This window comes from Trichosurus vulpecula, chromosome 4 (genome assembly GCF_011100635.1).
Source record: "Trichosurus vulpecula isolate mTriVul1 chromosome 4, mTriVul1.pri, whole genome shotgun sequence".
Lineage (NCBI taxonomy): Eukaryota > Metazoa > Chordata > Mammalia > Diprotodontia > Phalangeridae > Trichosurus > Trichosurus vulpecula.
In genome coordinates, this window is record NC_050576.1 from 196,303,857 (window position 1) to 196,330,366 (window position 26,510).

Here is a 26,510-nt window from a genome sequence, read left to right on the forward strand (position 1 = left end):
GGGTGTGTGAAACATGGTCCAGGATCAACTAAATATAGCAGGTTAAATGTTTCCTGTATTTTCACAGCTGAACTCTTATAGTAGCAGGCATGGAGGTAGAAAACAGCAGTAAACTATGTCTTCTGTTGCATCTTCTGCCCTGGTTGTACCTCAGAACAATCTGAAATGAAGCTATGATAGTGCTTTGCCACCCCACAAACCCATTGTGAAAGCTTGGATCTTTTTCCTTGCCAAGAAGTTCATCCCTAAAAGACTCACTTGGGCTCTGCTGCATCTGTTCCTCTTTCAGTCATTCATTGTTCATTTTTGTTCAGGGAAAGCCTTTCCACAAGTGAGGAATCTGTGTCACCAAGTGATGTAGCTCCTTGCCTTTGTAGGGCTACAGAGTGGAGTGAACTCTGGGACTACACTAAGTAGGCTGTGTTACCGTCCATGTAGCACGTGGAATCCTTCAAAAAATATTGGAATTATGAAGCCTTATTTCTCAAACAAACCAATCTGCTGTTTGGTGATACCTTTGCTTAAGGTTTTGGCATATTTCTTTTATACGTGAACAAACCTGCCAAACAAATCTGCCGAAATGGGTTATTAGCACAAAACAAGTGAGTTTCTATAATAATAATGAGTGACCAGAAAATGCTGGGCCTATTAGTGAAAGCCCTACTCACTCTTTTTATTATATCCAGCTGATGCAGATGATGGCTCCTCCCAGGAACTCAGAGCCTCACATGTTATTGAACAGGGGCCATGATATGCACTTGTCATCCTCTACCTCTTGAATTCCTATCGACTCTTTAAAATCCAACTAAAATTCTACCTCCTCTATTTTTGAATTCCATCTCCACAATTGGCAATGACTGTTTCCTGCAAATGTCTGGTTCACTTGTTATATGGGGTTTTTTGGTTTGTTTCATTTTTTGCATATAATTATTTATGTATGCTTTCATATCCTCTCCCTGGTTTGGAATCTATTGAGGTTCTATAGATGTAGTTAGCTAAGGGCAACTGGGTGGGCAGAGTGGATGAAGCACCAGCCCTGGAGTCAGGAAGACCTGAGTTCAAATCCAACCTTGGACACTTTCTAGCTGCATGACCCTGGGCAAGTCACATAACCTTGTTTGCCTCAGTTTCCTCATCTGTCAAATGAGCTGGAGAAGGAAATGGCAAAACACTCCCCCAAGTGGGATTACAAAGAGTCAAATACTACTGAACAACAACAAATCTTAAATATTTTATTGCCCCTGTCCTTAACAAGAGAACCAATATTCTAGTCAGCTGTGAGAGCTAAGGCTCCAGCTTAACAGGCTAAAAAAGAACGACTGGTTGACTTCACCATTAAAAAAAAAACATGTAGGATAGAGAGGAAGGCAACAGGATATAAGCACTTTGAAACCTCCTCTTTATTCCCAAGCCATAGTGCACAGTCTCTTAACATAATAGGGACTTAGTAAATGCTTGCTGAATTAAACTGATTCAACTTTAGCCTTTCTCTCCTCCCCGCTCCTGGGATTTGCTGCTAGAAAAATAAAACCCATTCTAGTAAGGAATTATGCACCATAGACCTGTCCAGTGCTCTGTAAAGTAGTTTGGCTTCCCCCGTCAGGATGGGAGGATCAGCAGGGGTAGTTGGTGCCAAGCTTTCCATTCTTCCTTCAGCAACCCTTCTCTTTCTGCAGCAGGGAGCAGGAGAGAGGACTGAGCAGATAAGGAGGTGTTTCTAGAGAAGCTGGCCCTGCCATGACAAGGACATGACCACATTCCCTTTTGAATTTCATTTTATATTCTTCTGTATATTTTTAAATTTTCCTACATGACCCTCATTTTTGTCCCTTGAAATAATTGTGCTTGCTGATGGCTGTTAAATTCATATTTTTTAAATGTAATAAAAAGAGGATAGCATAATGGTTGGAGAGCTGGACTAGAATCAGGAAGGCCTAGGTACAGATCCTGCCACTGATACATACCAGTGGCCTGGCCCTTGCCAAGCCAATCATTTAACCTCCCAGTACCCCAGGCAACTCTGCAAAGCAACAAGTTGCAGGGAAGGTGCTGATCTTCATTAATAGAGGTAATGCCTCACTGGGAGTTCCTTACACTAATGAAATCTGTGACAGAGCTGATCAAAAAATATGAGTGTATGTGTGTATATTTACATGTATATTATGTATGTGTGTGTATATACACATACATAGATAAATATTTAGATATCTAGATCTAGATGCTGTAATAAATCTCTTATAGATAGATATCTAGGTCTAGATAGATATCTAGATATATAATATCTTTTGTACACATACACACACGCACACACACGCACACACACACACCCCTTCATAACCTCCACTGGGCCCTCACTGCTGCTAGACAAGATTTATCTATTCATTATCCTACTCTCCACGACCCTTCCAAACTTTTTCATCCTTTCTCAATCTTCCAGTGGCTCTCCCTCCCTCTACCCCTTGAGAATCTTGCCTCATATTTTTTAACTGAAAAATTAAAACCATTTGCCAAGAGCTCCCTCCTCATCTTATATCACTCCAATGCCTTTTTTCTCCTTTACCCATCTCACATGAAGAGATTTCCCCAATCCTTGCCAAGACAAGCCCCTCTACACCTGCCCAAGTGATCCCATTCCATCTTGTCTCCTACAGCAGATTGCCCTTTCCATCCCCTGCTCTCTCTCAATTATCTTCAATCTCTTCCAGTCTAGTGTTTGCTTCCCTGCTGCCTACAAACATGCCTATGTCTTCCTCATCCTCAAACACACATATATACATGTATATACACATACATACATATGTGATCAGCCCTTCTTGTTAGAAGATTTATTCAAGAAAATAATGGGAGGCACATAGAGAAACTAAATGCATCTCTTTATAGAACAAAAATAATATGCCCAGTAGATTTGTTGTTCTATAACCCATGTTCCATAGCCTTTGATTCTATATATCACTGAAGGAATAATCCTTTGTACCACCCAAGCTGGGTTAGCAGAAAGGTCAGTTTGGTAGTTGCTTTGACAACAGTTATCTTTGGGGTGACACTCATCTCTCTAATGTCAGATCCTGAAGGTCAGAAACTCACTATTAAATATGCTTTAGCTGGATCAGAAGCCTGAATGTCTCAATATTTCTTTTTCAGGGTTTGAGTAAAAAAGTTGGGGTATCTTCCTCTATACTCCAAGGTCTCTGGATCTCCTACAGTACTGAAGGTCTTTCCATGGCATTGTCATCTTTACGAAATCTCTATACTCCAAATATAAAGGTAACCAAAGCAGATTTTTTGAGAGTTTGTATGATAAGCTTTCTTGTCAGTAATAGGTAATGTTTCATCCATTTTTCTACCTTCATCAAAAATCCCCTTTCATTCATTTAATCCATCTGTGTTTTTCTCCCCTCTACTTTCTGCCCTCTAGCTCTTCTTATACTCTGCTAAGTCATATCCTATTTCTCCTATTTCTGCATTCATATCTAGCAGTCTGGGGTGTCTGAGACATTCCCTTATTATTCAACCTCTTATTGAAATGATAAGGAGAAAACCACTGCAGGCCCAGACTCTTGAGAAGTGCCTTGTTATCAGGGTTTTGTTTTTCTTTTTTTTTTTCAATGAGAGGGAAAGTGGGACAAGGAATAGGATAGCCAAAAAACGAAGAAAAGAAGATCATTAAAGCACTTTTTTAAAAAATAGAGAAGACAGAAAGAATCACAGATGAGCAGATTTGCTTTGAAATTTATTGCATATTTTAAAAGAAAAGCAAGTTGTACATAATAAAGATTCACATATTCATGTAGAATCATCGTTTTCTGTCCTGCATATATGGAAATGCCCATTTTATTTGGTGTTTGTTACACTTAGAATAACTTTTCAATTTAAAAGGGAAAAAAATACCTCGTTATCCATCTATGAATGTAATGATTAATATTTATTATTCAATGTAGTAAAAATAAAATTGTTATATTCATTTACTCCCTATAAGTTATTTGGCCATTTGCATTAGTGACTTAATAAGTCTAGATATTCCTGATACTAGTTTACCACTTATAAATTTACTAATAAATTCACTCTATGTTCACTTTCTATATTTTGGGAAAAAAATCTACCTGACTATAAATCCTCTCATCAGGGATGACATCTTGCTCTACATCCTTTATAGCAGTGGTCACTAAAGTAAGGTACATGTACCCCAGGTGGTATACAAAATGATTACATAGGGGTATAGGAAGAAAATATTAGAATTTATGCTTATATTTTTTAATTTAAAAAAACATACCTTTTCACTCACATATGGCTGGTTTCTGGCAGAGGCCACTTTATCTAAATAGAAGCAGCAATAGCAGGACAAGTTAATGGTTTTCTCTCTGTCTCTTTCCCCTCCTCTTTCCAGGGGCTGGGCGAGACAGGGACAAATGCAGACTGATCGTGGGGCAGAGGGATGGGGTTTTGTGGCCCAATCAGGACTACAGTAGCAGTGACAGGGTCAGAGGTGGAAGCAGTGGCCATGAGGACCAAGGAGGCTAAGGAAGCAACATTATATGTGAAAACCATTAGGGCTGGTGTCAAAAGTCTTGTCATGATGTCATGACAGATCAAGTCATGATTCCAGGCCCATCATGCTAGTAGAAGATAATATTGATGCCAAAATCTAGAAGAGGAGAACAGCAAATGGGGAAATTATTTCAAAAGAAAAATTGTCTCTAAGCAGAATAGAAATCAAGACATTGAGGAAGAGGCAGAAAATGAAGATGGAGAATCACATAATGGGGAAAATTTTAGTGCCTTGCTTATTAGCTCTGTGGGTCTTCATAGTTTTGTTTAAGGAGGAAAAAGAGTGGAATCCCGAAGATTCATCTCTCAAACAGATCTCAGCCATTTGTGTGGACCAGTCTTTCTCATATTTTCAGCCATCCATTGCCCACAAGTTGAAATCAGCTCAGGCCATGTTCTTTGGAGGCTTGTCAAAAAAAAAAACCTCCCCATCACAGCCAGCTGTGGAATATTTGAATGAATGTTCATCTTGCTGCTAATTTGGGATGTGTCTACAAATGAAGAAGATAACATTCTAACATCTCAGACATCCCAGGGCCCCAAAGAGATGAGAAGACAGCCAAAGAGAAAAATATTCCTGTAGAATTTGGAATTTCAATGTCCACCAAGTGCATCCAAAAACGTTAGGGGAAATGCTTGAAGACTGGCTGGATGGTATGGTTTTTCTAAAGAAAAAATAAAGATCTGAAGAATTGCAGTTACCTTGTTGCTTATAGGGGACTAAAGGGGGAAACACAGAGCTAGGCAATGCTTCAGGAAGAATTATTTATAAGTACATCCCAAATCAGCGTCTAGCATGACATGCCTATCTCAATATTTCAGAAAAGACTTGGTATGATAAGAACTACTTGACATTTTCTCTATTACCCACTAACTCTCCAAAAAGTCCAAAAGGGAGATTATGTACCAGAGGCAGAACAATTACAGCTAGCTCCGTGAGCCAAAAAAGCCTAACAAATCAACAGCCTTATAAATTAGCAGTGGCGAAGGTTAATCTCAGAGGAACTCACTCTGCTTCAGTCCCCTTCCTGCACCCTGCCCCCCCCCCCCCCCGTACACAGGCATTCACAGTCTAGCAGAATGTGACCTTTCTCCAGGACCACTCAGCAATTTCAATGCTAGTGTTGCACTTTCTGATGGCATATTCTGCCCTGCCTTCATCCCCAAAATTATATTGCCACAAGAAGCATATCTCAACTCTGCCCAGCTACCTCTAAGGAAGAGGGAGGTATAAGAGCAGGATTGTGTTCTGATTGAGGCAGCCATGCTCAGCTAGAGAACCAAAAAAAGGAGGGACCAAAGGCAAGGGTCCAGGGTATAAGGCTATAAACCAGGCTTGGCTCCTCAGAAGTTACTTTTGGGAAGATGAGACAACTTTGAAGCCCGGCCCTAAGGGTAAACCTTCCATCAAAGATGAAAGAGTCTAAAAGTGAGCAAAAAAGAAATAAAAGGGAAAAAGAGACTTAGACCACCAAAAAGCTCAGGAGGAAGAAAACCCAATTAAAAAATTTGAGTCCATCTCCTGCTGCACTGGTCTCTGGAAGCGAGGGAAAGGTAGCTTCATATCTCCTGCTACATGGACGTGACTTCTGTCTCCTACTTCACATCTCCTGGTTTATCTTCCATCTCCCGCTGAGCAGACACAACTTCCATCTCTTGCTACACTGTTCCCTGACAGATCTCCACCCCCTGGAGGGAAAAGGAGTGGAGAAATAAGGGGTGAGGGGCTTCCTTTTGACCTCATGCCTTCCATCCTGTGCTGCCCATATTTCTTCCCTCATCTCTAGTCTCCTGTTGGAAGAGAAAAAGTGTCCATGATTAACATACTCACACCTGTTCATGCACTACACACGACATGCCTGGTCATACACTACACATCCCAGTGATTCTGAAGTTCTGTAGATTGTCATCCAGACCCCAGTCCCCATCCTCCATTACCCAATTCCTTATTCCCATCTTTCTCAACACACCCGCCCCAAAGTCCCAACTCAACATTACTGACCCCTTTCACTGTGCCCTCAGGATGCCTGCTTCATAGGCAACAAGCTTGTTTTCATCTTAAATCCTTTCTTTTCCCACTCCTCCCATCTTTTGGCTATCACTGACCCCTAGTTGCCCACCGATGACACAGCCTTCCCGGCCACCCTTTCAAATAATAGCTATACTCTCATTCACCTTAGCTTACTGGTCAGCGTGCAGGAGCTGGAGTACCACGTTATCTTCATTACCACTTCCAGATTTTCCTTCTCACCATCACTACATAATCTGCATCTTCTGCCCAATCAAAATCATGATAGGTAGTGTCTACAGACCTCCAGGACCCTCCACTTTCTTCCTCAATTGAGTTCAGTAACTGGCTCACAATCTTTCTACCCTCCCCATCTCCTGCTTTCATACTAGGGGAGTTCACCATACATATTGATACTCCTTCAAACATCCTAACCTCCTAATTCCTTAGCCTACTCGCTTCCTATAACCTCCTTCACACCACATCAGCCATACACAAAGATGGTCATACTCTTGATCTTCATGTCATGCACAGATATGCTACCTCCATCTTCAAGAACTCTGAAATTCCCTTATCTAATCACAATCTATTGTTTTTCTATTTCCTCTTTTGCTTTTCGTACCAAACCCTACTTTTCATCCATACCATGATCTCCAATCTCCTTGACGCCTGATCTGTCCCAGTCCGTCACCCCTGCACTAGTCATTCTCTTCTTCTTTCCCCATCTTGACCCCTTAGTGAACCATTTCAGCTCTACACGGTCTTCTTTTCTAGAGCACCTGGCCCCTTTATATTGTTGATTTTTCTCTGCCAAGTCTTAGCCTTGGATCACTCCCACCATCCTTACATAGCTGTTTCTGAATGAAGGTGGAGAAAATCACACAGTTACTCTGACTGGGTCTACTACAAACTTATGTTACATAACCTTAACTTGGCCCTCACTAATGGTCTTTCTACACCTCCCTTATTTGTTCGCTATCCCACTCCCCAAAATGGCTCTTCCAGATCTTTTCATTCTTCCTCAATCCTCCTCTTTCTCCCACCCTTGAGAATTTTACCTCATATTTTACTGAAAAAAAAAAATTGAGGCCATTTGCCAAGAGCTCCCTCTTTTCACCTCTTCCTCATAACATATCAACCAAATGCCTTCTGCCTCTATCTCCTATACCCATGTCTCACAGAAGAGATTGCCTCACTCCTTGCCAAGAGAAGCCCCTTTAGAAGTGCACAAATGATCCCATTCCATCTCATCTCCTGCAGTAAATTGCCCCTTCCATCATCCCTTCTCTCTCTCTCTCACTTATCTTCAATCTCTCCCTATCCAGTAGCTGCCTCTGCTACTGCCTGCAAACATGCCCATGTCTCCTTCATCCTCAAAAAACACTCACTTGATCCATCCAGTCCTAATAACTGTGGTCCCATAGCTCTTCCCTTTGTAGCAAAACTACTTTAGAAGCCCATCTACAGTAGGTATCTCCATGTCTTCTCCTCTTGGTCTCTTAACTCACTACAGTCTGGCTTCCACACTTGTCATTCAAACAAAACTTCTCTCTCAAAAGTTACCAGTGATGTGATGTCTTAATTGCCAAAGCCAATGTCCTTTCTCAGTTCTCATCCTTAGTGACTTCTCTGTAGACTTTGACACTGTCAGTCACCCTCTTGTCTTTGATACTCTCTTCTGCCCAGGTTTTCAGGTTTATCCTGGTTCTCTCCATACCTATATGACTGTTCTTTCTCATTCTCCTTTGCTGGATCTTCATCCAGATCACAATCCACTCACTGTGGGTAGCCTATAGGACTCTGTACTGGGCCCTCTTCTCTTCTCCCTCTTTACTAGTTTACTTGGTGTTCTCATCAACTCCCATGGATTTAACTGTCATCTCTATGCTGATGATTCTCCAATCAATTTATCCAGCTAACCCTAACACTCTCTGCTGACCCCCAGTCTTGCAACTCCCACATCCATTCAGACATCTCAAACTGGATGTCTAGTAGTTATCTTAAACTCAGCAAGTCCAAAGGTGAACTCATTTTCTGCACCACAACCCCAAAGACCTTCTTCCTCTCAAACTTCCCTATTGCTGCCAAAGGCACCACCCTCCTCCCAGTTCTCCAAACTCAAAAAGTAGGTGTTTTCCTTAACTCCTCACTATCTCTCACCCTCATATCCAATCTGTTGCCAAGGCCTATGAATTTTTCTTTGGCAACATCTCTCATATATGCCCCCTTCTGTCTTCTAATACTCCCACCACCCTGGTGCAGGCTGCTCCTTCACACCTGGACTATTGTGATAGTCTATACAAGTTTCTCCTCCACTTCAGTCTATCATCCATTCAGCCACAAAAATGGTTTTCCTACAGTGCCAGTCAAACTGTGTCACTCTCTTACTCATTAAAGTCCAGTAGCTTCCTATCATCTCCAGGATCAAACTCACGATTTTCTGTTTGGTATTCAGAGCCTTTCATAACCTAGCCCTCCCTTCCACCTTTCCAATCTTCTTATACCCTCCACATGCTCTTTTGATGAAATAACACTGGCCTTTCTTTGGTTTCCTGAATAAAACACACTATTTGTCAACCCCATGAATTTTCTTTGGTTGTCCCCCATGTCTGGAATGTTATCCCTCCTCATTTCTGTCTCCTAGTTTCCCTGGCTTCCTTCAAATCCCAACTAAAATCCCACCTTCTACAGGAAGCCTTTCCCAATCCCTCTTAATTCTAGTGCCTTCCCTATGTTGATTATTTCCTATTTACACTTTATAGAGCTTGTTTGTATGTATTTGTTTGCATGTTCTCTCCACAATTAGATTGTGAAGTCCTAGAGGGCAGGGACTGTCTTTCCTTTTTTTTGTATTCCCAGGGCTAAGCACAGTGCCTGGCGCATACATAGTAGGCAGTTAATATATGCTTATTGACTGACCGAATAAGATTGGGAATATAAGCAAAAGGCAATCTGAAAGGAGAAAAATAAAATTCATTAATGTTAAAAGACAAAATAAATTAATGAGGTTCATTTTAATCAATTCTTTCAGGCCTAGAATTTTAATACTCTAAGATTCTCCCTAGTCCCTAGGATCTGCTTACAACAAACAGGATGTTTAATAAGATGTGACAAAAGAAAGGTAGAATTGGTGCCTATAGAGTTCAGGAAAAAAATAAATTCTAAATGCTGGTACAAACAAGCAAATAAACACATAAGTAAGTAAATTAGATAGATGGATGGTTGGATGGATGTGCTTATTTATCTTTACTAAGTGTGATCTTGGTAAGTCCCTTAATCTCTGTTTGCTTTAGTTGCCTCAACTGTAAAATGAGGATAATAACAGCACCTACCTCCCCAGGTTGTTGTGAGGATCAGATGAGACAATAATTAGAAAGTACTTAGCCTAGACCCTGGCACTTATAGGAGTTTAATAAATGCTTATCCCCTTTCCTCCTTTAAAAGATCGTTGCAAAGATACCATATAATGAAGATACTAAAAAAAAAAAGTGAACACAGGCAACAAAAAAGAAAATGACAGTGCTGACACTGTTACTACCCCTAGTAGAAGTAATTCTTTATCAGCCACATTAGGAGGTTAAAAACAGTGGTTAGTTTATCAGGTTTGACAAAATGAGTCAAAAAAATTCAAAATTATCAAGAAGATTCTGTAAAATATGGATTCGTATCCACTGTCATTAACATTGAATCTCTCTTATGCATATATAATGTGCCTTGAGATATTAACTAATTATAGTGTGAAGACATCATGTTTAACACATTTTAAATTAAGCTTTTATTGCTATAGATGTGTCTCAAATATGCACACTTAAAAACCAAAAAATTGGAAACAGAACTTTCTAACCTCTTTAATAATCTTCCAAATGAAGTTTCAATAGATTTTGAACCAATTTGTTAAAAAAAATATAAAAGTGCAACACTTTCTGGATAATTTGGAAGAACAACTGATTGACATAAGAGAAGATGGAAATTTGCTAGCTAAATTTCAACAAAAATCTCTGTGTAACTAATGGATAGATAGTATTGAATAATATTATCTAGTATGCACAGCCAATGATTTATTTCTTTTATTTGCATCTACATATCTTTGTGAGGTATTTTCAATTAAGGCAAAAGGGCCTTTATGCTATCCATTAAGTAATGTTAATTAAAATTTTAAATATTTTTAAATTACTATTTTCATCCTTATCTCATTTCTGTTTTGTGGTTTATAAGATATTAGTACAGTCATACATATATAATTTATAAATATACACATATTATGGGGGATACAAGTTCAAACATTTTTTAGGTAGTGGTATATAATTTTTAAAAATTTGGAGATCACTATTTTGTAGCACCTTCCCCATTTGTGATCAGTTGTAGTGTCCAAGAATAATTTTTACATCCTCTTCCAAGTCTGAGTGTTGGTCTTCAGTCAATTGCAGAAACTTGAAAGAATCTTTGACAACTCCAGGTGCTTCACCACTAAAAACAAACTTGAAGAATCTGTCTCTCAATCCTAAGAAATCCCAAAGTTGAATAGACATTCATCCTGAGAGATGATCAAACATTGTAATAGATCTGAAAAGCACATAAAAAGGTACATTGGTTGGGACTAAAATATATACCAAGAACTCAGAATATGAGATCAGTCTTAGAAAGAAACTAAGTTAGGCTGTAATATGTGCAATACGTACAATATGTCTCTGTATCTTGGGAATGGGGCAGCTAGGTGGCACAGTATATATAGTTCCAGGCCTGGAGTCAAGAGGACCTGGGTCCAAATCCAGCCTCAAATACTTACTGGCAATGTGACCCTGGGCAAATCTCTTAACCCTGTTTGAATCAGTTCCTCATCTGTAAAATGAGCTGGAGAGGGAAATGGCAAACTACTCTAGTATCTTTGAAAAGAAAACCCAAATGGGGTCACAAAGAGTTGGATACTACTGAAACTACTGAACAGCAAACAACATCTCAAAGTCTGAGAATCCAAAAAAGTCCAAATACATAGATTGAAGGAAGGAACAAAGCATCAATGTTGTTTGTCCTTCATTTTTCAAAGAGGACCAGTGACATCACAGTGTGATGTCTTGACTTGCTTGTGAATTGGATATAAGAAATTGGGGCTATCACTGACTGAACTCAAATAACATACTCTTAACTCTACTTTCGGATATTCAGATGAGACTGTAATCACGTCAATTCAGTAGTTCCCTCCAGCGATGTAGATGACCTTCCATGAGTTCATCACAGTGGGTCCAGTTGCACAGTTAACAGTAGAGCTAGGAACCTTGCTGTCCACCTGTCATCCCTTACAGAACAGTAGATAAAATGGAAAATGTTTCAGTGGCCACACGTCTCTGAAGTTTAACAGTTGGGCAAGGTGTCATCAAGGGAAAGTGTAGGCAGTTCCCAGCCTATGTTCCAGAAATTCATTTATAAGTTATTTTTGTGAAACTTGACATACATTTCTCACAAAAACAGTGTTAAAAATAGTGGATAATTTCCTACCACAAAAGGCTTTATGACCAATAATGTACCCAAAGTATAGTACCAGTAGTCCTATTTTTGCTTCATATGCCCACCATTTATAACATTGCTTTCATGAGAAAATGAATTCTGTGTTATAGCTTAACCCTTTTTCAGATTTGCCAGTGGCATCATAGGGGAGGGAGAGGAAGAGGGTAAAGACCCAACATTCTCTTAACCCTGACCCTGATGTGCCTAAATGGATTCAGAGGAATAACATTCCAGTTTTCCTACTCAATTAGGTCAATTAGTGCCAAACATAGCCAGCGGAGAATTAATGGATTAGTCTAGGGAAATGTTGTTATATTTAAAAAAAAAAAAAGCCAGTATTAGCACTACCCCAGGTCTCAGTTCACTAAGTAGCAATGGGTCCAAGAGGGTATGAGGGGCCATTCCTAATTGCTGTTTTTGTTCTGGCTTTTCAGGTCAGTCGATTGCTGATTTTGGGAGGTGCCAACATCAATTACCGAACAGAGGTCTTAAATAATGCCCCAATCTTGTGTGTCCAGTCACACCTTGGTTATACAGAGATGGTGGCCCTGCTGTTGGAATTTGGGGCTAATGTAGATGCGTCTTCAGAAAGTGGCCTTACTCCTCTAGGATATGCTGCAGCAGCTGGGTTCCTAAGCATTGTTGTGCTGCTATGCAAAAGACGAGCCAAGGTAATGCTTCTGGATTTGCCTCTATGCCTACCTTAGCTATTTCTTCCTTTCTTCCTTTTTCTTTTCAACTCAAGCAGATTCAATATCATACCATATAGTTGCCCTGCTGGCTTACATGGGGATAAGGCTGCAGCATACACAGTTTAAAGTCGGATCAGGGATGATGCTGGCAGTAAATGCATCATATCTTCCCCACCACCTCACAGTATTCTACATAATCCTGAAGGCCTTTGAAAGATAACTGGAAAATTATATTAACCAGTGCACCAATAAGTCCCCAAGAAACAAGCTGAGCAATTATTTATCCTACAGATGAGCACATTTCTAAGTGAATAAGGTAAAGGAACAGGGAGACTTCATAGGAGACAGTTAAGTGTCACAAGGGGCAGTTCGGTGGCAAAGTAGATACACTCATCTTCTTGAGTTCAAATATGGCCTCAGACACTTGCTAGCTGTGTGACCCAGGGCAAGTCATTTAACCCCGTTTGCCTCAGTTTCCTCATCTGTCAAATGAGCAAGAGAGGGAAATAGCAAACCAGTCCAATATCTTTGCCAAGAAATCCCCAAAGGGGACAAAGAGTCCGACATGACTGAAATGTCTGAACAACAAACATCACCAGTAGTATTATCAGCCCGAATGTAAAGAAGAAATAAGCCATCTATGAAAATAGTAAAATAGCCTGGGTTACCTGATATTATCAGGAGACTACCTCCCTAAGTATATATCTAAGAAGAGCTTACAGGATCGCAAGGAGTAGAATCCTGACCAAAGGTTGGACTCGTTACAAGTAGTAAGCCTTACTGGTGACACCTAGAAGTGTTTCCACAGTACAAAACACACTTGAATCATTCCATCCAATTCTCTGAGAATTTCTGCTGATTATATGTTTACTTTGTGGTGTTTGAAAGGTCATTGGTGCAACTGTATCCAGCTTCAGACATTTGGTGAAAAGAAAATTGCTGGTCACACCAATATCATAGGCTTCTGGAAACGGTTTGTGGTTTTTCAAAAAGTTTTGTTTCAGCCCTGAGAGCAAACTATGAATTTAAGTGGTTTCATTGTGAAACATAAGATATGTAAGTGACCTCTTTGCAAAGCTGGTATTCAGAGTTTGTTCTGAGAAATGTAATGCCCTTTGCTGATGAAGGGTCAGGGAGGAGGCTGGACCTGAGGCTTTTTAGCATGCTTTCAAAGCATTTGGGTTCTTAGCACAGGGTGAAGAGAGGTGAACAAGCATTTATTAGGCACCTTCTGTGTTCTAGACATTGTGCTAAGCTCTTTATAGATAGTGTCTCCCTTGGTCCCACCCTGTGAGATAGGTGCTATTATTGTCTCCACTTTACAGTTGAGGAAACTGAGGCAGACACACGTTTAATTGTCACACAGCTAGTAAGTATCTAAGGCCTGATTTGAACCTCAGGTCTTCCTGACTCCGGGCCCGGTGCTCTATTTACAGTTTGAGTTCTACCTTCCTATTTGTTTATTTGTCTCATTTAATTTCTGTAGCTTTATATTCATGCTTTTGAACCTCAGTCAGCCCTTCCTTACCACTTGACAATTATTTTGTGTATCTCTTGTTTCTTCCCCATTTCATTTCCCACATTGATTAGCTCTGCACATTTTCTCTCCCTCAAATCCCCCAACCCTACCCTTGCCACCTTTACTCTCCAAAGTTGAGCTATTCTTCTTTTTAAGGAGAAGATGAAGGCCAGGGCTGGGGAACCTATGGCCTCAAAGCCACACACGGCCCTCTAGGTCCTCAAGTACAGCCCTTTGACTGACTCCAAACCTCACAGAACAAATCCCCTTAAGAAAAAGATTTGTTCTCTAAAACTTGGACTCGGTGAAAAGGCTGTACCGAAGGACCTAGAAGGCCACATTTGGCCGTAAGGCCGCAAGTTCCCCACCTCTGAAAGGCTATCAGACAAGATCTCCCTCTTATCCTTCAGCTTCCCTCTTCCTAAACAATATGCCAGGGACCTAATTGTGGAACCTGAGATCACAAACATTTCTGGCTGCTATGTCACTCTTTTCCTTTACCTTGCCCCCGGGTCTGTTGGAAGCACCTAGAAGGCCTTAGCTAAAACTTGTGCCATGTCTGCCATTCCCTCTCCCCTAACTCAAGGTGGATGCCTTGACCCTGCCCCCAACCTTCCTTCTTTTACCATTCCTACCATCTAGGACTAAACCGTTGCCACTCCACTCTAACCTTTGGACCCACTTTTCTTTTCCCAGTGGTGATGGGCCTGGCCTTGTTTAATTTACCCATCAATACACCCTAAGGTCTGCTGGAGCTTGCTCTCTGCCCTTTCAACACTCCATGAGACCTCCAAGCCTCTCTAGCCACCTTACTGCTAAACCTGCCTTTTTGTCTTTTCTCCTCCAATTAGAGAGTGAGTTCCTTGAGAGCAGGGACTGTCTCCTTTTACATGAGAGTACTGCTTGGTCCTTTAACCAGCACCAGATTCAAAAATAGTGCTATGGGAGCCTGGTACATTGAACTCTCAGTGCCCCCTGCTAGTTTGACCAGATCCTCAGGACCATGAATGGAGAGTAGTGGCCACCTTCCCCACAGGGGGGGTGAAGTGGTCTGGGCCACAAGGCTGGCTGGCCTCCCTGTCTAACATGTGAGTCATAGTATAAGATTCTTTGTTTAGAAAAGCCATAATTTGGGAGAGTTGCTATGTTCTTTCTTCACTGTGGTTTCAAAGACTGTTTTAATCTGGTACAGGCAGCTACAATCTATCAAATTTTAATCTAAAAGAAACTGTTTGAGGATAAAGGGGCTTGCCTCAGGAAAACAAAAATGCTACAGCAGAGATTGTTTTTGTTTTTGTTTTTGTTTTAGTGTAAAAGCAACACTATGATTAGGGACTTATCCCTGGAGGAAAAATCCAGCACAGTTGCATCCAACAGATTGCCTAACCAGGGAGGCAAAGCATCTTCCATTCAGTGATTAGTTCAGTGATTGAGGGAGGAGGATGCCAAAAAATGCCATATTATGCTTCTCTGGGAACACAGTCCTAGGAACTCTGTCAGTACTCTGACTCCTCAGCCACAAGACTTAGTCTCCTCCTGTCTCCTCCCCTTTAGGTGGATCATTTGGACAAAAATGGGCAGTGTGCACTGGTTCATGCTGCACTCAGAGGCCATCTGGAGGTTGTCAAGTTCTTGATTCAGTGTGACTGGACAATGGCTGGCCAGCAGCAAGGGGTGTTTAAGAAAAGCCATGCCATCCAACAAGCTCTCATTGCCGCAGCCAGCATGGGCTATACAGAGGTAAGAAATAGGGTTCTGTGGGTTTATTCTGTGGGTGCCAGTAGACTTAAGAAGCAAGAATTTGGGTAGAAGGGTTACTTTATTAAGAGGTTGTAAACCAAGTCAAAGTATGTTGGTAAAGATTGATGTTATATTGCCTTTATAGGCACTATTGTGGTATGTTGGATAGACCCCACAAGCCACTCTACTCCCCAAATGTCATGAGCATTTGTCCTGGTTATTCCAGCAGGTTTAAAATATGGGCCCTCATCTTGTGCCCTTAACTGGTAGCACTGTATTCTGGGAGAATCTTTCCCAGGGAAGTAAGTAGGTCTACACTGAATTCATATCTCTTTATCAGGGCTGAGGAATGCTGAGCTCAAAATGTAGTTGGATCCTTGGAGAAACAAGAAACTATAACTGCTTTCATTTTTTATATCCCTGAAAAGCAAAGATTCTTAGTTCTGTCCTATCACATGATTCTTTAAGAGTCACTTATAAAAATGCCAATACCCGGACTTGAAATTAATTGAGCCAGTGACAACCATAAGAAATTTCTATGGAGCCTAGAAATAAGGGCAGCAACCCTAGAAATTGGGAGAGAAAAGTAGAAGAAGTTTCTTCCTCCTTCCCCCTTTACCCCTTCTTTCTCTTCTGGTCCATTACGGTGTACATACTCAGTCATCAACATGTATCCCAGAACCGGTAATGTGTACATTATACCACTGTGGTCCTGAATTCCTAGTTTCCTCAATATATATGTTGAGATAGTTTTCCCAAATTAGCCCTAACCAATCATAAAAGTTATTATGTATCCGGATGTATGAATTTCCTCTCCTTTATTCACATATCTGTTAACCACAGTATGAATTAGCTGCAGGTTGAAAGCATCTTCTCTTGCCCAGCAGGTTTGTAATGACGATTTCACCCACCACCTAGCCAGCCTAAGCGCGTCAGCTTTTCTTTAGAAGTATTGCATAATTCAGACTTTACCCTTATTCTGGATTGATTTGGCTTTTATTGTACCATAATTATGGGAAACTGGCAAAAAATGGCATGGATTTTACCAACTGAGAAAGAACCATCAACACTTGCTGCTTTTAGATCACCTAGTGAGCCAGCGATACCAACTTCTGGGGAGATGTATGATGGGTTTTGTAGATCTCTGAAATTGAAAGGTAAGAATTGAGTCCAACAGATGTCAGATGTGCAATGGAGCTCTCCTCCATTAACAGGTATAGTAGGCAGTGCATTAATAATGAGACCTTTCCTTTCAGCTTGAAAATTATGGCAGTACTCATTTTCTGTAATCATAGTCATTTCTTACTAACATGGCCAGCCTTAGCAGCTGAGCTAATGTATCCGCAAGAGACCACTGAATGCTGGTGCAGGAGTCATAGGACCCAGCTCTCAGGCTCCTATTTCTCCATATCTTTATTTGCCCTTACTCATTTTCACAAAAAATATTGAGTATATGATTCAGTTTGAAGTCGAAAAAATCAGTGTCTGAAAGGGACACATACTAGGTATATGATTTATATTCTAGAGGGCTTGAAAACTACTGATCCATTATATCCTAAAATAAATGCTTATCCTGGTGACTCCTGATCGGCTTTTCTCAAGACCATGCGTTCTAAGAACCTGTAATCGTAGGAGGTTCACTCCAGCCTGGATGTCATGAGTTTCATCTGGCACTCTGTATTCAGAGGGCAATGGTCAAGTTTGATCTGATGTGACATCTTGTTTCAGATCGTTTCCTACCTGCTCGATCTTCCAGAAAAAGATGAAGAAGAAGTAGAACGAGCTCAGATCAACAGCTTTGACAGCCTTTGGGGAGAGACAGGTAACTTCCATGGGGATCTTTGCTTAGCCCTCTCTTGTCCTTAGGTCATGTTTGTTTAGAGCCTTTTTGGTGGTGTTCTGCCATATACAACTCTATGTTGGAGGGTGATAGAGTCACTATGGTAGTCACAGTGGCTGAAGTCCCAAAAGTGTTCACTTTCACGTTTCCCCTTTTGGGACCTTACCCCATTCCCATTACCAGAATTCTATGTGATATTTCCCCCTGCTGTTTCTAAATGTTTTTTGAGAGACTAACAGTTTCCTTATTCTGTGCCAGATTAGAATAGTAGGAATCGTCTGATTTTTCTTCCTTTGACCCCTTGGAGTAACTAGGGAAGAAATGTTTTCCCCATGAAAATAACTCTCCACCTTCAATTATAAATCTAAATGTTAAAATAGTCCCTCTACCAGCGCTTAGTGTTGCTTGTCATGTTAGAGCTATACATTAAAGTTAAGCTACTATGCTAGAGGAAAAGCTGATGCAAATCCTAGACCCATTCCCCCTTCTCTTTTCTCAGCAGTCTGTAACAGAATAATTCATTGAATTAGCTGAGCTTTGCTGCACAAGTAGGCTTTTTCATTTGTCCTTCACGGAAAAATGACTGTCAACTTCGCCTAAATTGAAGCATCTGAAATAATATCAGTAACTTTTGTGGTATGTGTTAGAAACCAGGTCCATGAAAACCATGGTTTCACCATAAACATGCCTCCTATCTGCCAGGAGAACCATGCACATGTTCAGATGGCCAATTCTGAGGGGGTATTGTCCTAAGCAAGGAGAATGTTATTTTGGTTTAAGGTCAGAGTGTTATGAGAAATAAGAGAGCCCATCTAAAAGCAATGCTGACTTACTGGATTAGGAAATTTCCTTCCAGAAAAAAATAACTAAATGGTTTCACTGTTTTTACCAGCAGCCTAAGGATATGGTCTTTAGCTCAAGAATTTGCTTTTTCGACATTCCTTCTTTTTCTAAGGCCAGATGCAGGCAGATAAGACCACTTGCCATAGAAGTCTGACCCCGAAGGAGTCTGGAGGCTCAAGAAAATGATCTTCCCACAACAGCCACAATCATTGGTCTAGTTTTGTGACTCAGCTAAATAAAGTGAATTTTGTTTGTCTCTAGTATCAGCATATGACCCCTCCCCCATCTGAGATGCTGCCAGATACACAAGCAGTCCTATTGTTTCTAGGGATACCAGCTGTTTCTTTCACCACTGGTGAGGCTGAGAGAGTGGTGACCATCTGGTGATGGTGGAGGCTGGGGAGCCATAGAAAAGATAATCACATTAATGGTCATAAGGAGGTTCTTCTAGCTCTATCTGTGAGAGAAATCCTTTAAAAGAATCAAGAAAGTTATGTTGGGCTTATTCTGTAAATGATGAAGATTTTATATAAAGAGAATGTAGGTCACTGAATGACCCTGATAATCAATTCACTAAGCTGGATTGCCCTTCTCTATCACCTATAGTACTTGGGATGTCATTTTACATAAGAGGTTTTCTAAATCAAGTACCTAGAACATCATGGTCTCCTCCCACTTCTCTCTGCAACTGCTCCACTCTCTCCAATAGCATCTTCCTTCATCTAGCTGTCATCATCTGGCTAATTTCATTTCCACCCACAGGCTTTCACAGGCTTCTCATGGGACAACACAGAAAAAAGGAAGTGAAATGACAAAAATACTCTATATTCCCTTCCCTTCCTACCTCAGGGCTATGGATCCAAATCAGGACCAACCTTAGAGATCTGCTATATTTGCAGATTTTCCCTGAGAGGACTGGCTCAGCCACAGGAGTTTCCTGATTAAAAGGATGCCAGGGAAGCTGCCTTAGAGCATCTCAAGCCCCTGGAGAGACCATGAAATAAGCACTAGCTTGCCATGTTCTTTTGGATGGCAATGACTAATATGTGTCTTCTCTGCTCACCTCCATAGGACCCATATCCCCAGGCTAATCGGTAACCACACCAGTTTTTCATGGTTATAGAGGAGACAGGAGAGTCAGTCATTTCACTATGTTCTATTCTGATCACTTTTAGCTTCTTCCTTCTTTACTCCACACAGAGTCTTCCCGTCTCCAGGCTACTTTTTCTATCTACCTCTGGTTTTATCATATGGTTCCCATGGAGAAAGGAGTATGTATGACCCAGATAAACCTTAGCACACTCTGACAAGCCAGTGAGCAAAATCTATTACATATCTTTAGGAAGGGACTTAGCACACTGCTCTAAGATCCATTTGTCATTTACAGGACTGGCTTTGCCTGGAAATTTTTGCTTCAAATCTTGAGGATTTTTTATTTTAAAAGACTCTGAGATGTAACCAAAGTAATTCCTTCCATGCTTATAGATTTTGAAAGTAGATAAGCCTTACTTAGTTCTGTTGCTTTGTTGTTTGGAGTGAAATTCACTGCCATTATTAATGACACTATCCACTCTCACCTGCATCTGAATCCCAAATTACATCCTAACCTAAGCACCAGCAATAGCACAATAAAACCGGATCCAAGTAGAATACAACCTCCAATATAAATACAATTTACCAGTTTGGCACAGTGTGCCACCTGGGCGTTTTCCAAAGAGCCATGGTATCTTCTCTAAAAATGGATTACTCTGAGTTTTACCAAATCTTTAAAATAGAAGTTTGATATTATAATAGTAGCTAGCACTTATTAATCCATATATGTGCCAGGCACTGTGTTAAGCACTTTGTAATTATTATTTCACTTAATCCTTATAATAACCCTGGGAGGTAGGTGCTGTAATTATCCCCATTTTATGGATGAGGAAACTGAAACATGCAGAGGACACATGACTTGCCCAAGGTCACAATAGCTAGTAAGTTTCTCAGGCTGGATTTGAATTCAGGTCTTCCTGACTCTAAACTCTACACTCTCTGATGTTTGGCAACTACTTCTAGAATAAAGATAGTTGTCAGAAGAAGTTCAGAAATGAACTCAAAATTATGTAGAACCATGTGTTACAAACTAAAAATAAAAATAAAAAAAAGTTCAGAAATGCCCATTTCTTTTAAATATCATAAAGTGCTTCTTGTAATTGCTAATAACTGCCCAGTACAAATAGTTTTTGTGCTGCCTCTTGGGTCACAGCCAGGACCAAATCTATGCCTCGAACTAGAGGTTTTTCATGAACTATTGAAATTTCTGAACTTTTGAAATTAAGCTCTGAGGAAACATATCTGGAATGCATGATATAAGAGAGCTTTTAGGTCAGGTAAGGCTCTTACATCAGTCTTCTAAGGCAAAGAGAACTGCTTTCACCTCAGAAAGCACTGAACCATTGAGCTCCCTGAAAGGACCTCAACAAAAATGAGAAGGGTTGATTTTGAGAAGTCTAAAAATAAATCTAAACATACATAAAGACAAGTCCTATATAGGTCAATTTTTAGGCTAAAGATACTTTCTAAATCCATCACCAGTAAGATGACACAAAGTCTCTTTCTCCTGGGGTAAGCAAAGATACCTTGAATGTTGCTCATATTGAAAACTAAAGATAGATTGGCTTTACATAAGAGTTAAACTAATGATGAGAACCAACCACGCTCATAAACAAAATACATACATTAACAGTTAAGTAGGGGAAATTGCAGATGGCCACATAGAATGTTTTTGTTGGTGTCTAGTTAGGTTTCCCGAGTTACAGATTGACATGTTGGCTTTGCTGAACAAAAGTTGTTTTCCAATTCGTGATTGGGTGAGGCATGCCACTTGAAGTAAGGAGCTGAGCCTATCTTCTTTACCAGCTCAGAAAAATATCCTTCTTTCCCTTTAAAATAAAGTATCACTCCTGTCATCATCTCACCACTGCAGTAATTTCAGCATCCTCCACACCTCACCTCTTTTTTTTTACAAGAAACAAGCCTACATATTTGGAGCTCCCTAGGGAAATAAGACAACCACACATTTCATGGAAGAGTTTAGAAGAAAACATAACTCTAGGTGTCTTTCTTCTCTTGAAACTATAGCCGGTAGATGACATAGGCAGTTACAAAATCCCCACCATTTCGCATTTTTATGTCACAAACAGTGAAAAGTGGTATGAAGGTAAGGTTATTTTAAGTCTCTGTATGGCAGAGAACTGAACCTTCCTTTCATGCTAAATAATTGTGTGGAGCTTACTGTATCCCTGCCTTGCATGGGGTCCATAGTATTTTACCCAGAAGGATAAAAGTCTTTGTCACACATCACTTATCTTCTCCAGACCTGAGACATTAAGAAGTTCCGGCTCTACTAAAGAAGACAGAATGAATTAATGGTTGAAAATGCACTAGGAATCTAATGAAAATGAAGGAAGTTGGGCCCAGTCCACAGGATACCATTCTTGTATTTAGGTGCTTTGAGATGTCAGGACCCAAGGGTATTATGGCACCCACTGCCACATTTCAGGTTCCAAGAACCTGTTTGTGTCTATCATCTATTCAAACCCCTTTCTCAGAATCAGTTCTGTTCCTCTAGATTGCATCAGCCTCTAGCCAGAGTTAAATATGTGACATCGTAGTAAGACAACGATAAATGACAAGCATTAAAGAGAAGTTACCAAAACTGCCTCTCCCCCTATCTCTAGTCCTGAAAGGTGTGAGTCCACTTGTTCTGCTCCCTGTGCTGCTTTATCAATACAGCACAATAATCTATAGAACAGAAAAGGGTATTAATGATTTGCATAGTAAATGTCTGCTTTAGTCTAAATGCCTGGAACAGTATCATTTCCTGGCATGAACACAGTAAAGCACCTGGCAGAGGCTACTTCAGAGTGTGTGTGTGGGGGGAGGGGCGGTAAAGAAGATAATGCTAACTCTGGTATGTTAGAGACACAGCACAGGGAAAGCCCCCCTCCTGAGTTCAGATACCATGTATCTTTAGGCTTGTGATAAAATCAAAGTTATGTCAGAAACATCCATTCTAGAATAGGAAACTTCTCTGAGAGTGTCCCATTACAGTAAGGAAAAGTGTTCCCAGCAGATTCAAATGGAGATTATCATTCCAAAAGACCTGGTATCAAGGCAGAACTTGATAAATTAATAGGAGAAACGTAGGAAGGAAAATGAGGAAAGGGCACCTGAAGAGAGAAGAAAAGACCAAAGGAAAAGTGATCGCATGAGAAGGAAAAACAAGAGAGGCTTAGTTTGTCTGCCGGTGATTGGCTAGTTTATTGTTATTGTCCCATTTGCTACAAATTTGTAACCACTGGTTTTTATTTGTTTCCTTTGAATAGTTTCCTTTTAAAACTTAAGTTCATTAAAATAAATGAGTGAACAAGTATTCACTAAGTACCTACTGAGTTCAAGGCTTGGGGATACAAATACAAAAGTAAGACATTCCCTGCCCTCCAGTAACTCACATTCTAATAGGGAGATATAGCACATAGAGAGGAGTATGGGCCAAGGTAGAGAATTTTGGTCTGAAAATTCAGTGGAGCCCCATGGCAGTAGATTAGCTCACATTTTCAAATAGTAATGATAGCATTAATTTGATTAATGTTCCAATAGCAAGAGGTAGAAGGGGCATACTCACAGTGGCAGAGAAGATGGCAAGATGCCAAGCTGGGCAGACCTTAATTTCCTAGGGCAGTCCTTGGATTGCTAGACAGGAAATGAAGCATGGTCTGGGTCTTCTTAGATATAGTGAATTAAATGAGTTTTTACCAACTAATCAAGATAGCTCAGCCCCAGGGAGAAGCTCCAAAGCCGAGCGGATTAATTGGATGGGGAGGTAGGGGATGGATGGTCTCTGGTGGTCTAGGTCTAGAGGGTCAATATTTGGGGGTGGGGGAGGCGGGAAGGAGGCAGCTGCAGGGCAAATAGCAAAGTGGCCATATTACGCCCTATTTTCTTGCAAAGCACATTGATCTCAGTTAAATAGCATTCTTCAAACATCATCTCGGTTGCCATACAGAAGACTGAGATATGAAAGGACTGAAAATAGACAATCCTCAGACTATATTTTTTCTCCTTAGCCCTGACGGCTGCAGCAGGAAGGGGGAAACTAGATGTATGTCGCCTGCTTTTGGAACAAGGGGCAGCAGTGGCCCAGCCAAATCGTCGGGGGGCAGTGCCCTTATTCAGCACTGTTCGGCAAGGTCATTGGCAGGTAAGTGAGATAGATATATTACTATATGAATCTAAGGCAATCCCGACCAAAATTTATTTTTTTTACATGTGGAACTAATGGGCCACAAGCAGTGCCTCCCTCAGTATAGAAAGGAGTTTAATAAACTTTCATTCATCTAGAATAGGTCCTGTTGGTTAACTGGCTATCCTAGTTAACCAACTATATATGTCATATATAGATTGCGGTTTTCAAAGAATTAGAATATGCTTAACACCAAAATTACATGGAACCTAATTTGGTCTTTATATGAATATTTAGAAAGCACTTTATGGTTGTCATTATGATCACCTGTTATCACTGTGTGGTACTGTGTTTATAAAAGATAGAAAATATTGGGATAAAACTGTACCTACCTTATGATATATTCTAGAAGTTACATTTCTAAAGAAATCCCCGTTATCAATAATTTGTCACTTGTCTCTTCTTACAACAGCTGAATTCAGAACATGGCAAAAAGAACTTCATTTACATGAACTTGCAAATTTTTTGAATTCTGGATGAAAGGCTAGATTACATTGGGGGAGGGAGGAGAGGAGGGAAGGGAAGGGGAGGGAATTTAGTAGTTATAACAACCTTTGGAAATATCCAAAAGAACAAGACCTAAAAGCCAAACATTATTGAAGGCAGAGTACAAAAATGTTTTCTTTTATCGGATTTCAGCCATAATGACTCATTGCAAGTTTGCAACTTTTAAAATTTGACACAGTAACCATTACACAAAGAATTGCTTTCAAAAGTATTCACCAAGTATGCAGTTACAATTTATGTGGATTTCTGTTGGAGTTGGATGCTGCATTATGGCCATGGTTCCCAAACTTTTATGTAGTACGCTCCCCACTTTTCTTTTTACAAAAAAAAAATATTCTGCCATCCACTTTGCATCAAATGATCTACGGAAATAATTTTACTCCTTTTATTTGAATAAAATTAAGAATCTATTACAGTTTTCTAACACAAATCAGATATACAATAAACAGAATGTATAAAATAATATAAATAACCATTATGCTACATTCACTGTCATAGGATTAAAGAATCATAATTTATTTTCTCTTTGTACAATTGAGGAAGCAGATGCCAAGGGAATAAAAATGATTTGTCCAAGGACACACAAGTAGTAAGTGGCAAAGTCAGTATGTAACCCAGGTCTTCTGACTCCAGAGCTAACCCTCTTTCCACTATATGATGCTGCCTGCCAGAAGAAACGAAGGAAAACACAATGGTGGCTGGCAGCCCCTCAAATCTTTAACCTCTATGCTAGGACACCATAGACACTTGGGATCAAGCATGAGGGAAAAGCATGGAGCAGTTGCTTGGTCCCCAGCCCAACCCCTAACCATTCTAGCAACCTCCATTTACCTGCAGGTGGGAATAGAAAAAACAGACTAGTACACAGAAGGCCAACACCAGGAAGGGACCCTTAAGTGACTTGGCACCTGAGTACCAGAGGGTCTCCTTGGGCTGTGTCCACAAAGGGCAGCAGCTTAGGTTCTGATCCTACCTGAACAGTGTTAGCAGAGGGGAGGCCTGGGATTCCCCTACAGGCAAGAGGAGAAGGGGCAGGGACATGAGGCACTTTCATTGATTCTGATTTGAACTTTGTTTTAATTGGGGGAAAAGTAGATATATTTATGCTGGAGTTGTGCTCAAAATTTTTTTTCAACAATTTTGGCTAATGTTTCACAATCCTCCCTGATAGGGTCTCACAGTCCATCAGGGAGGAACATGCCCCACAATTTTAAAAACTGTGTATTACAAGATTATTTAGTTACCTTCACTTCTTGGTGGTTATTTTCTTATTCTCCTTTTCATTTCATGAGAAGTGAACCAGGCATTTTTACCTGAGTCTCTCTTCTCAAGTTCCTTGTTTGTAGGTCACTGGAAACTCAGCATTTAAATTAAATTTTACTGAGAACTTTACATGCATTGAAGATGGGTGACAGATGGTCAGTCCCACTGGCAGAGTTTGGGGAATTCACTTGATATATGTGAAAGAATCCATGTGTCTTCACAGCAACCTTGCTTCAGTACCATCAGTCCCTGTTTCTCTGCATTCACAGATTGTTGACCTCTTACTCACCCATGGAGCTGATGTTAATATGGCAGACAAGCAAGGCCGTACCCCACTAATGATGGCAGCTTCAGAGGGTCACCTAGGGACAGTAGATTTCTTACTGGCACAAGGTGAGTTCTTCTTCCATATTAGGAACGCAGACCTAGGCTATCAGAGCCATGTAAATGCACAAAGTGTCCACCTAATTTATCAGTGATTCCTGGACATTCTAAGAAGGAGTAAAGAAAGGTGTTAATTACTTCATTGGTTGGGAACTTAAAACTCCAAGTACTTTATGACACCTCCAATGTCCTTGTCTCATTAACAGCTGTAGATATTCATAATTTCTTGACATTTTATTTTGTCTCAAATTATATCATCCCATATGGCATTTACCAACTTCACTGCTGACAGTCACCTTGTATTGTTTACTGAGAAGGCAGATGCAGGATTGGGCTAATAAAGACAACAGGACTATGTTCTGTTTAAGCAGAAGTCAGAATAC

The 26,510-nt window shown here is 40.4% G+C and overlaps 1 protein-coding gene across 1 annotated transcript in view; it reads left to right on the forward strand.

Moving 5' to 3' along the window:
• The window catches only part of TANC2 (tetratricopeptide repeat, ankyrin repeat and coiled-coil containing 2), a 352,115-nt gene that overhangs the window by 300,789 nt on the left and 24,816 nt on the right, over positions 1–26,510 (forward strand). The window contains exons 13-18 of the mRNA XM_036755887.1: positions 3,142–3,264; positions 12,490–12,726; positions 15,821–16,006; positions 17,735–17,828; positions 23,798–23,931; positions 26,013–26,136. Of these exons, the coding sequence (XP_036611782.1) occupies positions 3,142–3,264; positions 12,490–12,726; positions 15,821–16,006; positions 17,735–17,828; positions 23,798–23,931; positions 26,013–26,136 (898 nt within the window). The remainder of the gene's footprint in view (positions 1–3,141; positions 3,265–12,489; positions 12,727–15,820; positions 16,007–17,734; positions 17,829–23,797; positions 23,932–26,012; positions 26,137–26,510) is intronic.